We start from the raw sequence: 18,818 nt of genomic DNA on the forward strand, positions 1-18,818 counted from the left end.
ATAGAAATCCAACGAAATCCTATAGAAAATATCACAATTCTAATGCAGTGATGCTGTATTTAAGATAACACATCATGACTAAGGAGGGCTTAACCCAGGAATACAAGGGTAGTTTATCATAAGAAAAATTTGCTAACGTGATGTATCATTTTCAAAGAAAAATAGAATAAAACACATTATTTTCAATTTTCATTCATGATTTTAAAACTGTAATAAATTGGGACTAGGGGCAAACTTCTTTAATAAAAGGTATCTAAAAAAACATTATACTTACTGGTTAATCCTTAAAAGTAGCCATTTAGGTGAACAGCTAGATCCTATGCTATTACTGTTTCATTCAACAATATAGTGGCTATTTTAACTAAGATGATAGTACTACAACAGTGCAAGAAAAGAAAATATGGGGTGAAAAATCTACTAAAGATAATAGCAAAATATTCTTATTTCTGAGTTTAACTGTCTACAGATAAAAATCAAAGAGAATCATGAAAAAACTATTCAAATTAGTAAAGAGCTCAACAAAATTCCTGGGTATAAGTTCAAGATACTTGTACACCATAATATCCTAATTAAAATATAGTTGAATTAAACATCTCGATTAGCAACAGTATTAAAACTATAAAATACCATGGAATGAACCTAATAAAAATGTGCAAGAACTTTTATGGAGAAAAATTATAAAACATTATTGAATAACATCCAGGAAGACCCTGAATAACAACTGAGAGACTGCACCATGTATATGTAATTGAAAGACTCAACAATATAAAGCTGTAGGTGCTTTAAAGTGATAAGCATATTCCATGTAATATAATCAAAATGCCTTACAGGGGATTTTGTATGTGTGGAATTTTTCTAAGCTCACATGGAAGGGCAAAGGATCAAGAAAGGCTTTGAAGCTTTGAAAGAGGAATGAAGCAAGGAAAGTGACCTCATCTGTATTACATTAAGACTGACTACAAACAATATGAAACCTTATTTTTTTTTAGAGAATTTTTTTAATATTTATTTTTTAGTTTTCGGCAGACACAACATCTTTGTTTGTATGTGGTGCACATGCCAGGCGAGTGCACTACCGCTTGAGCCACATCCCCAGCTCATGAAACCTTATTATAATGCAAAGAAGATAGTATGGCATTGGCCTTGAGACAGACACGTGGGCCCATGACCCTTGGAGAGAGTCCCCTCCTTGACAGATCCAGGCACCTGGTGCCATAATATGTGGTGAAGAGGACATTACAGTGCAGTGTGGGAGAGAATGTGCTAGTCAATAAACAGTGCCAGGACAACTGACTATCAATATGGAAAAAAAATTAAAACTCTTAATCCACACCCTACACAAAATGCCAGGTGAATTTAAAGACCTAACTATGAAAGCAAAACTAAAAACACTTACTATTGTAGTTTGGTTCTGGAATATCCCCCAGGGGCCTATGTGTGGCTTGGTCCCCAGCCTGTGGCACTTTTTCGAGGTGATGGAACCTTAGGAGGCAGGGCTTAGTGAGAGGAGTTAGGTCATTAGGGGCGTGTCCTTAAAGGAGATATGGGGACCCTAGCCTCTTCCTGTCTTTCTCTTTGCTTCCCAACCAACCTGAGGTGGACAGGGTCCTTTGCATGCACTCTCACCATGAGACACTGTGCCACCAGAGGCCCAAAGGCAACAGGGCCAAATGACCATGGACTGGAACCTCTGAAACTGTGAGCCCAAACAAAACTTTCCTCCTTTTAAGTTGATTATATCAGATGTTTTGTCATAGTAATAGAAAGCTGACTAACACATTTATAACACAGTAAAATGATTTTTGTGGGGTTTTCTTTGTTTTTCTTGAATTCTGAGTTGAAAGGGTTTCTTCAACCAGACAGCACAAGGAAAAGAAAACAATAGATACATTTGACTATGTTAAAATCGACAACTTTGGCTCATCAAAACAGACCATTTTAAAAAGCAAAAGATGAGCCACAAGCAGGGAGAAGATATTTCATTGCATATTAACTAACAAATGATTAGTATTCTGGCTAGGTAGAGAACTCCTCCACCTCAATAAGAAAAAGGCAAACAGTGAAACGGAAAAATGAGCAAAGGGCTTGAACAGTAATTTCACAGAAGAGGAAAAATAAATGGCCATTGAACATGTAAAAAGGTGCCCAACCTCATTAGTAATCAGGAAAATGCAAATTAAAACTACAGTGCCACACTCTGTTCTACCCACCATATTAGCAAAAGTTTAAAAATCTGACAATACCAAGTGAGGAGCTTAAGGAGTAACTTCATACCTGCTATGGAGAGTGTAGATTGAAAAGACCAGTTTCAAAAACAGCTCGGCATTCTCTAATAAAGCGGAAGGTATACTTACAATTCAGTAATTCTGCTCCACTAGTACACACCCTGGGCAGACCTTGCATGTGTGCCCTGCAATAATGTCTTCTTAAAAACATCTTTTTATTGTTGATGGACCTTAATATTATATATTTATTTATATGTGGTGCTGAGAATTGAACCCAGTGCCTCACACATGCTAGGCAAGAGCTCTCCCACTGGGCTACAACCTCAGCCCAACAATAATGTCTTAATAGCAAAAAGCTGGAAACCGCTCAAATTCCAGTAGCAGTAAAATCAATAATGTGTGGTATTTGCCCCCAGTGGAATATGATACTGCAGGGAAAGTGAGTGAACTACTCACTTTGTGAACATTGTGCTGCATCAAAAATGCAAATAGCAGAATGCATCAGATATTATTACCCTATGTACGTATATAACTATATGACCAGTGTGATTCTACATTATATACAATCAGTAGAATAAGAAAGTATACTCCATTATATATGATGCATCAAAGTGCATTCTACTGTCATGTATAACTAATTAAAACAAATTTAAAGAATTTTAAAAATGCAAATAGCAGAGGAATCATGCAGCATAATTCATAGTTAGGAATTGCAAGTGAACAATCACTGTACAGGGATACATATGTAGGTGGCAAAAGTAAGAAAGGCAAGGAAATGAGAAACACAGGGTTTGGGGCAGTGCCTTCCTCTGAGGGGAGGAGACAGAGCCATGAAGTAGATGGAGTCAGATGAAAGAAGGGGTGAGGTATCCTCTGTCCTCCAACCTCTTTATTAGGCGAGTCTTGGGCATATGACCTTATGATTTTGTTATCTTTCTTTATGCCTTACAGATGGGTATAAACACCAGATTCTGGTCAGTCGCCCCCTAGGACAGAGAGAGTGGGATCAAGGTATAATATATTAGTTTATGTAATATTTTATTTTTTCTCAGAAAAATCTAACATAAACTGTGAAATTTCTTGAAGTTGAAAAGTGGACATGGGATGATTCACTCTGATGTACTCTGTAATTTTCTGTTTGAAATGTTTCATCAAAACATTATAATAGGGGCTGGGGCTGGGGCTCAGTGGTAGAGCACTTGCCTAGCCATGTGTGAGGAACTGGGTTAGATTCTAAGCACCACATATAAATAAATAAAAATAAAGGTCCATTGACAACTAAAAAAAATTTTTAAAAATACTTAAGAATATTATAATAAAAAGAAAAAAATGCATATTAAAACGAGAGGCTAGAGAGAAATACATCAGAATGCCAACTAGGGTTGTTTTGGGAATACTGAGGGAGACTGAGATTATATGCATTGCTTTCTGTTTTTCAAACTTTTTCCAGTGAGGGTGTCTTATTATTTTTTTTTAAGTATTTGTCCTTTTAATGCTATATGCAATTGTTTCAGAGCAAGGTTTCTTCAACCTTCATACTAAGGCCATTTTTTTGTTTTGTTTTGTTTTTTGGTATCAGGGATTGAATTCAGGGGCACTCTACCACTGAGACACATCCTCAGCCCTATTTTGTATTTTATTTAGAGATAGCACCTCACCATTGCTGAGGCTGGCTTTGAATTCACGATCCTCCAGTCTCAGCCTCCAGAGCTACTGAGATTACAGGTGCACACCACTGCATCTGGCCTTATTACCTTTTGTAATTATGAAAAAAAAAACCTTCTAGAAGCCCCTTCTTTTGACTTATTCGTCTTCTAAAAATGGAGCACACTAAGATGTGAAGGCTTGAAACATTCAACAGAGACTTGTTGCTTTCCATACTAATTAAGGAAAGTGCATCAGCTAACAGTGGACTGAAGTCTTAATCCAAAAGCAAAATGGCAGACTTGGTCTCTAGACCCTTCATCCAAGCTGCCTGGAATAGACCCCTTGCTTGACCCCTTCTTGAGTAGATATCTTGGTTTTGTTTTGTTTTCCTTCTTGTGCTGGGAATTGAACCCAGGGCATCAGGCATGCCAGGCAAGTGCTCACAACTGAAATCTATCCCAGTCCATTGAGAAGATTTTTTTTTTCTCTCTCTATGCCTCAGCTTCCTTGTCTGTAAACTGGGCCTAATTATACTGAACACCTCCCATAGTAATTATAAGCATTACCTGAGTAAAGTCTCACCCAGTGCTTAGAAGAGTACCTAGCATCTAGCAAGCACTAGATGTACATTTCCATAAATGAAACAAAAAGAAGAGGGTCTTGTAAAGGGAGGATGGGAGGGTGTTGCTTCCAGGGGGTGAATTGGGGCACACCAGGAGTCTGGTTTCTGGGAACCAAGCTGTGTGTGATATCAGCACAGCTCTTTTTTTTTTTTTTTTATCCTGCTTGGCTCTTTTGCCCCTAAGGGCATCTGGTCTTTTTTTTTTTTTTTTTTTGGCCTTGGACACATCCATGGGAGAAGAGTCTTCTCTTTCTTGGTCCAAGTGAGGTGGTATGGGTTCTGGAGTTAAATTCTGAGGTGACCCAGCTCCCGGAGATATTAAACAGCCAGGGTCCCAGGCCTCTGGGACCTGTGAGGGACCGTGCTGCCACCAAAAGCATCTTGCAGGATCAAGCCTGGGATTTGGAATCACTGTGTCTGCTCACAGGACGATATTTCTACATCACAGTGACATTCCCTGTGTGTTGGCTGGGTGTTCTGTCCTCAGTGCTTGGGAACTCCTATGAGAAAATATTGTTCTCTCTCTTCCCTGGATGATGATATGGCTTGTTGCTCTTATCATTCTAATTGATAACAATTATGGATTAACCCTAGATATTTGCCTTGATCACCCAGGAGGTACTAAGTCCACTGCTATTCCAAACCCATTCCTACAACTGAGTGGGGCTCAGGCCAGCACTTTCCCATCATGAGCAAGCTGGCCCCATGCTGTTGCCAAAGACCAAGTGTAGTGGGATAGAGTTATTTGAAATCCTGCCTAATAGGACCTACTTCTTTTGCTTGTTTTAGCTTTCTGGTTCTGAAAAAAAGAAAGAGGAGGAAGCCATTGTTTTGAGTTCAGTGCTTCAAAGTACGCCTGCTTGAGGACATATGCCTTAATGACTGTGGTGGTTATTTTTAGTCCAAATGTGGCCTCCAGCTTGTTGTGCCCTTCCCTTGCCATGTCAGGTGCTAGTCGGCTTGGAGATGACCCTAGTCTCCAGTGGGGTGCTCTCCAGCTGCTGCAGAAAACAGAGGGGTCACAGCGTGGTTCTCAGTGGCATTTTTTCCGGGGCAGCTGTGCCCTCACAGCAGGGCCTGCTTGGTTCTGCAGGGAAGCTCTGAAGCCAGATGGCTGCCTCGTCAGGGGACCTGGACCAGCGTCAGCCTAGCAGGAGGGAGGCAGAGCATGATATGAGGAAATCAGGAGAGACCCTTCTTGGAAGGACTGGACGCAACAGCCCACACCATGTCAATGCACCTCTAGAAAGGAAATTGTGATCCATCTTTCACAAGTGGCAGCCTCTTTAAGAGGAGGTCACCCCCAGGATCTAGGGACACTGCCATTCTCCAGGCCTCATGGTTCAGTTCCTTTGGGTCATTTATTCCCTCTGCCAGACACCCAACTGCTACTGCAGGGCATGATGCTCTCACAGGATAAAGCCACTCTGGGCAGATGCCACTTCATCCCATTGTTGGATTGGATGGATGTTGGGAGGAGAAAAACAAAACAAAACAAAACACCAAAACCACCCTTCCCACGCCAGGCCTGCAGAAGTTTGGCCTTGAATGGACCCAGCTACGCTGGTCAGGCATCCCGCATTCCCTGGCGGCCCCTTCTCCCTCCTGGTCACTGTCTACTGGTGACTCACCTCTGGTTCCCAGGAATGTTGTTATTTTAGCCCCAGTTTTATTAAGACTGTGCCCAGATTCCCTACAAATTGACAATTAAGCAACACAGTGGCCCCCAGAGAAAGCATGAAAAATAAAAAATAGAGGGCCAGAGGCGGATGTTCTGCTATTCTGCAGACCCCGGGCTCCTTCCGCAGCAGAGCTGCCTGGGAGAAGAGACTGGAGCATGGAACCAACTTGGTGCTCCCTTGGAGGCTTGGCCCCAGCCTCCTCCAGGCAGCCTGCCCATGGGGAGGTGCGCCCTTGGCCTCCCGCCCCGAGGGGCCCTAGGGGGCTGGGCTGGCTGGAGCGAGGCTGTGCTGGAGTGGGGGTGCCCCTGATATCTGTAAACCCCAGTCGGGCGCCGCCCTCCGCCCGCGCTCAGAGTCCAAAGCATGTCTCTGGGGCGGGTGATAAGGCCCCTCTGAGCGCGCGGCCCGCAGGGTGCAGCCACCCTGCCCCCGCAGAGGCTGCGGTCTTCCCGCGGCTGGCCGCAGCTGTTCCTCCACGCGACCGACTGACCGTCGGCGGGATCCTGTTTTGGGATCAGCATGATGGGCTTCTGCAAAGTGAGTACTGAGCGGCTGCTCAAAGCGGGCAGGGAGTGATGCTAGGAAAGGTGGGGGCCTGAGAAGCCCTGGGTAGGACGAGGGGGTGTGCAGCTTTGCCGCCTGCAAGGGGAGGGAGAGGGTGCCTGCGTCTACCCACCCAGAAAACCACCTCCTGAGCTCATCTTTGGAATAACTTCAGCTCTCATGCGCTCTGGCTCTGTCTCTGAATGTAGTGGCAGGTGGCCTCTGCCGGACTCAATTAATTCAGTTCATATTTTTTACAGCCAGAGATTTGCTGTCAAATTGAGTTCCACCTACCTGGGTCTCTTGAATTGTTCTCTCTGCATTAAGGGTTGGGCAGGATGAGTTAGGGATCATAATCCAAATCCATGAAATTCTAGAAGCTTTCCTTTGACTCCCCTGAGCAGTGTATTTTGTAGATGTGTCATGGGACCTGTACCCCGGGGGAGTATAAAGAGGCACCTGTGAGAGTGGGCTGTCCTGCCAGGGTGCCCTGTCACCCTTTTGATGGGGGGCTTGCTTGTCTCCCTAAGACTCACAAAGAGCAGTCACATAGTGGTCATATTTTCTTCCTTCTTGAAATGATAAACTTTGGGTTTATGTTGTTAATTAAAGGGAGAGAAGTCTAAGAAGGAAGAAGGGGAGAAATGCCAGTATAGATTTTGGAGATAGGGTGTGATGAACATTTTTAAGGATAACAGAGCATTACAGGGGGTTACCCTTGCCATCCCCAGTTCTCCCTGAGAATATAGGATGTACCCTTGCCCAGCAGCTCTGCTGTGTAGTGTTTTCCAGTGGGCTGTTGATGGACTTGGAGTTCAGAGCTGGATATCAGGCCATATGCTCAGAGCATGAATGAAAGGGATTCTGGTGGCCAAGGAGGAGATCCACTCTTTTATGTGTCTAACCGTTGCCAGGTGCAGGGAAACAATATTAATTTCTTTTCCTAAGTATGGAAGCTTCTGTGGAGAAATCTAGGGACTCCCACTGTGGTCCCACTAGTAGCACATACCAGGTTAAGTTTATCCAGGTCTTTCCCTTTTGCTGCACCATGCTAGAACCTACGTTCTAGAGATCCTCATAGGGCCTGCTCTTAACAGACCACAGGAAGAAGAGAGGTTAAGAAGAGCAAGTCAACTGTCCCCAGGCCCAAATACAAGTCTTGTGTTTTGCAGGAATAAGGAATCTCCCTTGAACAGAATGTGTAAAATGAGTGGTATGCTTTCACTGACCTAATACCCTGAGAGAGCCGCTTTTCTCTGTGTCTCAGTTTCTTTGCCTGGGAATAGGGTATGCTATGAATCTGAAGTGTGGCAGGTTATAAGTGCATTTGGAAAGGAAAGAAAAGACTTCAGAGTTGGTCATTGTAACCAGAGTCAATAAATTCAGCTGGTCCCTGACTTTAGGAATCAGATATAATTAGCTTTTCAGCCCAGGTTGCCACCCCTCAGCTAGTTCAAAATGGTTTGGCCAGAGTCTGAACAACCAGCTGACTTCTTTTGAAATTAATCTAAGTGAGACATATTTAGAAAGGCAGGGTTTTTTGTAATTCTTGCCAAAAAAATATGAGAAAAAGATAAGAGGGCTCTCCAAAGGTAAAGTAACTGAAAGCCTTTGTCCTCAAGGCTTTCATAAATGTTTGTTGAACACCTTTCAACAAACATTTATCAAGTGACATGCGAAGTCCTGTGTGGCATTGTGACAAAAGAGTGAGCCACACAGACTAAGATCCAGCCCTCATGGAGCTTATGTTCCCATAGGTGAAGGAAAAAGTGAAAAATGAAGTAAATGAGTAAATTACACATCTACCAAAAGACTGGGGGTGTAGCTTAGTGGTAGAACACTTGCCTAGCATGAAAGAGAGAATTGGGTTCAGTCCTAGCACCACACACACACACACACACCAGGTAATAAGTACTGTGGGGAGTGAGTAGCAGGCAAGAGGAATAAGAAGGTTGGAGAGGTCTACAAGTTAATAGTGTGTTCAGAAGAAGCTTTAGTGAGGGGCTATTGAGCAAAGACTTAAAGAAGGTAAGGGCTAGAGCTATGCCGCAATCAGGAGGAAGACGCAGAGGAAGCAATACATGCAAAGGTCCTGGGGGAGGCATGTATTGTGGAAATAACCAAGAAACTAGTGTTGCTGGAACAGAATGAGGAAGGAGGAGCTGGAGAAGGTGAGGTCACAGAAGTAGCAGGGAGAAGACACTGGAGCAGAGGCATGGGTACAGAAAATAAAGGATTTTATACATCATTGTGAGGATTTTATTTTTACCTTGAGACAGGAGGCTTTAGGCGGTTTTAGTATGAGACAAATAAAAACCAGTATGATTTGAATTCTACCTGTGCCTGCCACTTCCTGACACCTTTGAAACCAAATCAATCCACACTGCTCTCACTGAATTCTAGTGCAATTGTTCTCAACTTTTTTTTTTCTCCCTCTGGAATAGCAGGGCTGGTTGTTAATGTAGTTATGCATGGTATTTCCATGGTTATAATCTGGTGGTGTATTGATACACCTCTTCTCCTTTACACTCTCAAAATGTAATGAGAAAATAAGTGGGGCCACAGGTGCTCCTTATGTAAAAAAAAAAATCACCATCAATAAAATTAAAAAGGAGACAGAAGTCACCATCAAAACACAATTAGTATGCAGTATGGTAATTTGTAATCACACAGCTGCTAATGATCCCTGGTCTTCTTTGAACCCTGGTGTGGGTGAAGCAGATGAGTGTTGAGGAATGCTAGCTGTCAAGAACGCTCATTGGGCATAAGCACGTGAGAGTGGAGCTGCTAGAGGGGAACCTCAAATTTGCTCTGATGTAAAAAGGAGCAAGGTCTTCCTTCCCTTTGACACTTTTTCTTTTCTTTTCTTTTGTAGAGCTAGGGATTGGACCCAGGGCTGCAACCAAAGCACTATTTGAGAAAGGGCAATCTCACCCTGTCATCCTCTGTTTTAAATCTTCTTCACGGTGTTGTGAGGACAGGGTCCAGTCTCCTTCATCTGGCAGTTTTAGTCCTGGTTCTGTCATCTTTCCAGCCTTGCTTCATACTCAGTCTTTCCAGGATCATAGCTTCAGGCACACTGTTAGCTCCCTTGGCGGGGTGCCTGTAGACATTTTTATATTATATTTGTAGGCTTCACATGGGTGAGATTTGTGCTGTTATCCATTATTACATCCTTGACATTTACTGTAGTGTCCAGCATGTAGTAGGTGCTCATTAAATATTGGTGACACTAACAAATGAACAATAAAATTGCTTGCAAAACACCTCATGACTGATTACTCTTTGCCAGTCTGGTTGCAAACCTGCAATTGAAAGCGATCGCTCTAACAGTTTGTATAGAAGATTTCTTACTTTGCTCTTGGGATTTAAAAAAAAATAATCCTAAGATAATTTTTTCTGAACTCTCATTGCACCTTACGGGAACCTCCCTGAGGGCCCTTCTCATTTTCCATACCTTTACATTTATTTACTTCTATGTCAGCTCTCCTACGGGCTTGGGATGGGAGGAGGGCAGCACCCACACCTGACTCATCTTTGAGTCACTTCCTCTTATTTCCCCCCAGCATCCCCTGAAGTCTTGAATGTGGGATGGAAAAAATATATTTGTTAGATGAATTGATTTAAAACCATGAATGAGTGTGAGCTCTTGTTTTCCTTTCACTTGCCCAAATTGTGAGCATCGACTGCTAGGAATATGTTGGTTGGGCTATTAATTTGGAAAGCAATTCTCTAGGCAGGCCCTGTGCAGAAGCAGGTGGTCACAGCCTAATGGCCCAAGGTCCCAGCTAGCTTGATATTCCAGTTTCTAAGGCACCCCTGATCTGGACTCCAGCCCTGGTGAACCTGCTCTGGGCAAGTGCAAAGCTTGTCATCATTCTCAGGCAGGCACTGACAACCAATTAGAAGTCGAGTGAGAAGTGGAATTGCCTTCGCCCCTCACCTCCCGCTCACCCTTGACCACCATCCTCCCTTTGTGGCTCACTATCAGAGTAGAGGCTGATTTATCTCCTGAATTTAGTGTCCCAGCACAGGAAGGAAAACACATTAAGGGAGGAAGCGGTCCCATTGCTAATGGGCCTGACCAACCAGCTGCTAAAACCTATTAGCGAGCAGTGGTAGGAGGTACAGGAATGGAAACAGCGTGTGTTGCCTGAAGACAAAACTTGTTTATGGACAAAGTAGTAAAAACAGAACAAGCAAGCAGCCCTTGCCCCCAGCTCCTCTGGACCCAGTTGTCTTTGGAAGGTAGTGGGAAAATTCTCTAACCCTCCCGGGGGAGGGGGGGAAGGGGTGATATTAGTCAGAAAACTGTCCTGCTCTCTCCAAAAGTGGGACAAGAGGCAATATTTTGGAAGAAAGAGCACCTGGTTTCAATTTCCTTTGGAAAGCCTATCAAAGCTGGAAATAAGCTGGCTTTGGTCTAGCTGTTCTCCTTAGTTCCCTGGTGGCCGAGCTGTTGATCATGGGTGATGAAGGTTTTCGAACAATGCAACAGATTCCAGCTCCTCAGAAAACCCATTAGCAGCTGAGCAGGCTGCCTCCGGGAGCTGGGATGAGCTGGGGTGGGTCTTGGTGTGTGTTTGTGGTTCCTTTTTGCTCCAGAAGGAGGAAATGACTGGGGACCATTTATCCAACATCTGTGGAACATGTCGATCTGTCCTGAGTCCCAACGTTTCTGTCTCCATGATGTAATTTGAAAGTGCCAGCCGAATGTCCAAGTCCTGAAACACCTTAGCCACCTATCTGCCATGAAGCCCACAGGTCCATCACTGGAGATTCTTCCTTAAAGGGGGCTTATCTCTAAAAATTTTCCATTAATTGCATACATTGACATCTTTCTAAGAGGATCTTGAGTTATACAGATGCAAGGGACTAATTCTTACTGGGATTTTTAGAGGATTAAGTTAACAGTGAGGAGTGGAGTTCAGGGCAGGTTCATGAACAGATAGGGAAGAGGAGGTGCTAGGACCAGGGTCAAGAGCAGGAACAGCTCGCTTCCCTACATGGGACAGCCACACTGGAATTCATATTTCTTCCTAAACATTCATTTATCCTGAGTCATTCGGTCCCTAGTGGTCTGGTCAGCCATGATATAGAACACACAATTTGATGGGGGATGGGTGAACTTAAAATGGAAATAGGGGTCAGTGGCAGGAGTTCTGTGGATGATGAATGCTCTTCACATGTGCATGGCATCCAGGTGACCATGGGGTCAACCCAGGAATCAGCTAGACTTCTTGGCCTGAATTCCCTGGGGCTTTACTCCTTTCCCCCACCACTAGCCTTTCAAATGCTGTGCATGCAATGCTATTGTTTTACAATATAACAAGAACTGCACTTTCTTTACAGCCTTCATCTTAATGTGGTATTGAAACTACCTCGTGAGATCTGTGTTATTATCCTTACTTTCCATTTGAGGAGAGGAAGATGAGCCCAAGTCTGGCAGCTGGGTCCAGCCTGTGTCTGTTTCCTTACACTCTCCAGACTGATACTCACTGGACATATTTTCTTCACTTCTCCTGAGCATGCTGAAACTATTGTTTTATATGCCTGTCTCTTCTGCCCCCCAGCCTCCAGTGTCTGGGGTGTATGGTGGTGTAGGTGGCCTTGCCCAAGCAGGATCTAAAGGCTGGTGTTTGAGTGTGGTAGTCCAGCAGCGCAGCAGATGGTCCAGCCTGTGGGCTCTGCAGCCAGAACACTTAGTCACTTTCTAGAAGTTACCCTGGGGCCAGATGTATACTCCTCCATGCCTCCATCTGTCAGCTGGAGGCTATAGTGATTGCCTTAGTTTTGTTGGTAGGAATACATCAGATCGGTGCCTTCCATTTCAGGAATGTTAGTTATTATAACTTTTTGGGAGGGATCACAAGTTCTTCTCTGGATTAATAGTTTTACATACCTTTGATACAGGTCAACAGAATTTATTGAGTAGGAAACATCAATAAACAACATCAATAAATAACTCCCTGACCCACAGCAGTGGGAAATGCTCTATTAGTGGATTGAAACAAGTAGGGTGGAAGCCTAAAAGGAAGGAAAACTAATTATTCTGACCAAGAAACAGGGGAGTTCACGAGGAAAACTTCTTAGAGGAAGAGAACTCTGATTGGGTCTTGAGAATCAGCAGAATTTCACAAAACAGAGAAAGTACAATGGAAAGGGAAGACGCGTCTGGCATGTTTTGTAAAGGTGCATGATCCAGGTCACTAGGGACAGAGGTGATGGAGAGCTTCAGGAGAAGAGGCTCAAGAGCTAGGCAGGGCTAGATTGTGAGTTTCTGAACATTAGCCTATAAGTTTTCAGGGAGCTGGCAAGGGTTTTTGAGTAGTAAAGTGTCAAGATCCAATTTGTACTTCAGAAGACGCCTTACTCTGGCTGGGACCACTGGAGGGAAAACCAGTTAGGAGAATATTGCCAGTCTACAAGTGAGAATTGATGTGGTCCAGAGTCAAGAGTAACGGGAGATGGTTAACTTTACTGGGAAGCTGCTAATGTCCCAGCCACGATGCTCTGTGATTAATTATCTCAACTCATTTAATATTTAAAACAATCACATATAGAGTCACTACCCACATTACAAATGAGGAAACTGAGTCTTATTGCAATTAGCAAGGTTGATAAGATAAGGTTAGTGTCTGAGGACATTAAGCAGCTGCTCATACTAGTGACCAATGGTCTCGAATCTAGCCCCAGTCACTTGAGTTTTTGAAAATATTTTTCATTGTGACTCCCTCGGTCCTTTGGTCTTCTTTTGTGTTCTTGTTCATCAGTGTTCTCTGGTCAGTGAATTCTGTTCCATTAAGAAAATCTAAATGTCCAATCAGTTAGAGCCAGGGTCCTGGTAAGTGTGCAATCAGAGAAACAGGAGGGGAAATAATCTTGAAGAATATGTCATCAAGACTGGGAAAGGCCTGATGAATCATTCATGCTCATAGCCGGGAGCATCACATTTGTTACAAATTGCTGATTCAACAACATCAGAATAGAAAATGAGTCTCATTGCCTGATGTCAATGCTAGCCTATTTGATAGCAGCTGCTGGGATGTTGTTTTGATAAAGATTCTGAAGCCACTTTTAGGCTTATTGGGCCAGAGCATTGTGGCAACTGAGCCACCTCCACTGGGGGTACCAGATGGGGTGGCATTGGTGTCTTGGCAGACTTGTCATTTCTGGGCCATTATTATTTTTCCTTTTCTTCTTTGAGTTCTCCTTAATCAAATAAGCCATGTTCTGACTGCTGTTTATTTGGGAGATATCCTGCCTTTCCAGGATGTCTGATGCTAACTCACATCATGCTTTCTGTGTTGATTTGGTGGTTTACCACCTAAAAGATAATGTTATATCAAAGAGTCCCATTTCCTCACCTGTCCCAGCTACCACCATCAGGTTGAGGATGAGGATTAACTAGAGCTCAGAGGACCAGGGCCTCTATTCTGTCTGAGGCCTGTGCAGGTACAAAGTCCAGCTCATTCTCTCATACTGAAGCCATCACTTCTTGTTGTCAAATGCGTGGGAATTGCCATTCAGGATCATCAGCTGGCATGGAACTTTCCAATCCAACTTCTTCAGGCTTCTGATAGAATCACCAGCGGACCATACCCCTCCCCTCCAGCCTGGGCCTGACTCTTCCTCCCTGTTTCTCTGCCCCAATTTGAATGCTGCCCCCACTTTGGACCAGAGCAGGCACCACCCCCAGCTTTCCCGGCCTTTCACCTCTCCTCAGCCTCTGGTCCCCTTCAGGGCAGTGGCCTCCATCAGCAGCTGGCTAACCCATCACTGCTTTGAGATGTCTTGTGCAATAAATAAATACATGTAGAGTTTTTAAAAAATGAATGACCAATAAACTGAACTTGACTTTGTGTGAAATGTGTGGAAATGTGTCGGGGTTGTTGCCCTGAATGGTTCATTAAGTAGGACTTGTCCCCCCGCCCCCCACCTTTCTTCTTCCCTTTATGGAATCCCCCATGGAAAGAGCCTTTTATTAGAACAGCAATCTTTCTCAGATTTGGTTTCAAAAAAACATCTGCAGATGGAATGATGAACTAAGTTGGGAGGTTTCAATTTTTAGTCTCCATCTAGACTGTCTTCCAGTGGAATTTTGAAATATCACTTCATTTTCAATGTCCTTGTTTCTCTATGTGAAAAACAGTGATCCTAGTCCCTGACATTGATTCTCACAAAGGGGTCCAGTGTTCAGCACTGAGCAGTGTTCACAGATTGTTCTGGATTTACCTGGTGCAAAGTGGTATCTAGATGATCTAGAACTGGGATAGCTGTATGGAGCCCCTTCTCCCTGCTCCACTCATTTGCATCATGGCCATTGGGCACTTCATCTCTAGCTTTTTTGAATAAATGGGATGTAAATTTAGAGCAAGTGGTGACCAGGGCAGCCTCAACTTGTTGCTTAGGGTCTTGATTTTGTTTGTTGGCAACTAAGTTTGTTTGTTTAGTGGTAAGGGTGCATCCTGCTCAGGGACATTACTGATAACTGTGAAGTAGGTGGGGCCTGTCTTAATGGTCCCCAGTTCAGTGAGTCTCCTCTCCAGACAGTTCTTTCGGGGCTCAGGGACAACATTCAGGGCTGTCTGAGATGCCCCTCTTGTCCTGCCTATCACTCGCTGGGGGAGTCCCTGTTCCTGATGCCCTGTCCTGACTTGTTTCCCTTACTGTTCCTTTAGCGTCTTGCTCTGTGGCATTTTTAGAGCTGATAAGCAATCACTGAAAACCCCAGATGGGTAAGGCTTCGGGAAGACGCAGATAGAAAGTATCCTGGTGGCTCTTAAAGTGCTTAGAACCTGCAAGGGGTGATGAGGCAGGGACCGAAACAACAATAGTCCAGAATGAAGAAGGGATCTGCCACAAGGGACAACATGCTTTAGAGAGTCAGAGGAGGGTGAGACTGTTGCCAGTTGAGGCAATCAAGGGAAGTCCCAGGTAGAGAGCAGCATCAAGTTAGTTCTGAGAGACAGGTCTGGTGCAGACTTGTGAGAGTAGAGGGGAATCCGAGGAGACAACAGCAGGAGAACCCAGAGCAGGCCAGGCATTTCAGAGCAGTTCAAGGCTTGGGAAGAGAAGAGGCTGTGATGGGGCAGGAATTTGGCTGGAAAGTGGAAGTGCAAGGGCCAAGGTGTTTGAAGAACCTGAGAGCAGCGAGGAGCAGTGGAGGGCTCTGGGCCTAAGGATCCTGGCTATGGGTCAGATGTTGAATCTGGCCCAGTATGAGCTGAACGGAGGGGAGCCCAGGGGAAGAGAAGTCAGGCAGGAGGGAGATGCCAAATGGTCCAGGGGAGAGTCATGGATAATTGAGTCTTAGGTATTAGCAGTTAAAACAGAAAGCAGTTGTTCAAGTGAGCAAGAAAAGTGAGGAGACCTGAGCCAGGCCCCGTTCTAAGCTCTACACGGGTGTGAACTTCTGGGATTACAGGCATGCACAACCGCGCTTGGCCAGAGCCAGGCTGGAAGATGCCAGCATTGCTCTTCTGGGGTCATACAGGGCATTTCACCTGGAAGTCCTGGAAGCCTACATGCCAAATGCTGACTCCAAGGGTGAGAGAGTTTGGTCCTGCAGAAGGGTGTGGCATGACAGGGCCTGCTTTGGGGCTTTTCATATCACCTACTCTGCCCATTCCTTCCACGAACCCTTATGGGATCCACAGGGCTGTCCTCTTTATTCCAAAAACCAAAACCAAAACCACCTCAATACCTATGTAAGTTAAAACAAACAGAAAACAGCTATATGATGGTGCACACCTGTAATCCCAGTGACTCAGGAGGCTGAGGCAGGAGGATCAAAAGTTCAAGACCAGACTCAGCAGCTTAGCAAGTCCCTAAGCAACTTAGTGAAACTCTGCATCAAAATGAAAAAAATAAAAAGGGCTGGAGATGCGGCTCAGCACCCCAGGGTTCAATCCCCAGTACTAAAACAGAAAAAAAAAAGCTGCATTACAGCATGTTTATTTACTTTGCAAAAGTTTCACCATGGGGTTTCTTTAAGGAGTTAGCTCCCAAGTGCATGTGAAAAAATATCGTACATAAAAATTTTTGTGGGAGGCACAAAAATGCCTCAACAGAATAGATCCAGATACACTCCATGCTAAAAGGTCTGAAAATGTTTCCAGTTCTCAGCCTGCTTCTCATGTGTGTCAGTGGATTTAATGACAGACATCCATCATCCAAAAAATATCCTTGTGGTAGGTGGCAGTTTTGGATTGCATTACGGGTCCTACTGAAGAGATGCAATTTTATTATGCTTAAGTTCACATGCACAAATTAGAAAAATTAAGGCCTTTATTAATTATATCCCAAAAGGATGCTTTGCTTTAAGAAGGAATCTATAAAATACAAGTTAGCTATTATGTAAGTTCTTTATTTTTATGTTGTTAATTCCTGGGCGCCAGAAAAGCTGGGGGCTGCAGGTGTGGATGGGGGTAGGGTGAAAAAGGGAGGTAGAGGAATATACTGAAGGGTTATAAGACTTCACCAGTTGGAGGACAGTCAGAGTGAAGGTGACCAGCCTCCCCCAAAGCAGGAGGCAAATAAAGATTTATTATTAATTACTTTTGAGAAACATTAGCTTAAATGCTATTAATCAGGGCTGGGCTTGTAGCTCAGCGGTAAAGCACTTGCCCAGCATGCATGAGGCCCTGGGTTCGATCCCCAGCACCACATAAAAAAACTAAATAAACAAAATAAAGGTACTCTGTCCATCTACAACTAAAAATATTTTTAAAAAAATAAAATAAATGCTATTAATCAGATTTCTCCACAATCACTCCGAGCTTTAAAAAGCTTTTTCATTTTGAGACTCTAAAGACAGGGTTCACATTTTCCACATACACTGTCCTGCACATCTTTTGTGCTGGAGTAGGTGACATTGCCCAGGACTAGTATTCCTGGGAACACACTTTGGGAAACATAATGTCAGGTTCTTTTGCAAAGACTATGTTCAGCTTTTGATTTTAGAGAGACTTTGATCATTGGAACATCATGTAGGCAGGGGGTAGTCAGCAAGGGAAAAGGTCTGGAACCATGGCTGGGAGAAATTTGAAGGAACAGAAGAGAAATAAGATTCAAGAGGCTGAAGAAAAGTCCCCAATTGTACCAGGTTGTCACCAGCAAAAGCAGAGACTTACCCTGGTGTGTTCCAAGACAAGGGCCAGAGAAAGGGGTCGGTAGAAGTCACAGGAAAGCAGATTTTGACTGTAGGTAAGAAAGAACTTTCCAGCAAATTGGATTCTTCAATGAGGAGAGTCCTGTCAAGCATTTGAAAAGAGGAACAGGTACATGGACCAGGAATAGGATTCTTCAAAATGATCCCCTTTAATGACTTGATTATCAGATAGAAAAGTTCAAGAGGAAATAGGGTTTGATTAACAAAAACTTCATGTGCTACATTCAATCAGGTACACTTTTGTTTGCTAAGGACTGACTTATCCAAATGTTGTCAATTTTTTTTTTCCTCCTGTGCTTGTGGGGTTTTGATAGTTTGCATGGTTGGTTTAACAGCTCTCAGTGGAAATGAGAAAAATCATTCAATCAGGTGAAATGGATTTGGAATGATCAAAGAAGCTTTTTTCAGTGTGGATATTTTAGAAATGCGTATTTGATTTGGATACAGTAGTTAGAAATCTTGGGACTTTCTGATCAGCTGGTGCCTAATGATCAAGTCAATGAAATGCTTGAAATTTTATAAGCTAAGTCAGATAGAATCTTTCTTCTCATTTGGGATCCAAATTTGTACGTTGTTTGCTTAGATTTGTGTAGGTGATTAGAGCGGTTCTATCTCCAAATGTGTAAGATGAAATAAAAATCAATTTATGCAATTTAGTTGATTTTGATTCAGATAAAATGCTTAGAGCTTGATTCACCAGGAATCTGAGATCACCTGAGATGGTTCTCAACAGGCCATCCCTGTCCCTCCTGAGTTTTAGGGAAATACCTGCCAGCAGGGAGAGCCTTACAGATGCTCAGGGGACAGGCCTGCTGGATGCAGGACCGAGTGACATAATGTTTTCACTGGGAAATAAAATCTCATTTTGCAGAGGTGGAAACTGGGATAAGAAGGGTTCAGAGACTTGCTGGTTAGTGGGGCCTGTG

General features: G+C 43.7%; 1 protein-coding gene across 1 annotated transcript in view; it reads left to right on the forward strand.

Annotated features, from left to right (window-relative positions):
• The first annotated feature begins 6,537 nt into the window (after positions 1 to 6,537).
• Ank1 (ankyrin 1) overlaps positions 6,538 to 18,818 on the forward strand; it is a 123,184-nt gene continuing 110,903 nt past the window's right edge. Inside the window, exon 1 of the mRNA XM_071610181.1 lies at positions 6,538 to 6,713. Coding sequence (XP_071466282.1) covers positions 6,696 to 6,713 — 18 coding nt within the window. The 5' untranslated portion in view covers positions 6,538 to 6,695. The remainder of the gene's footprint in view (positions 6,714 to 18,818) is intronic.

Source organism: Marmota flaviventris, chromosome 3 (assembly GCF_047511675.1).
Source record: "Marmota flaviventris isolate mMarFla1 chromosome 3, mMarFla1.hap1, whole genome shotgun sequence".
Lineage (NCBI taxonomy): Eukaryota > Metazoa > Chordata > Mammalia > Rodentia > Sciuridae > Marmota > Marmota flaviventris.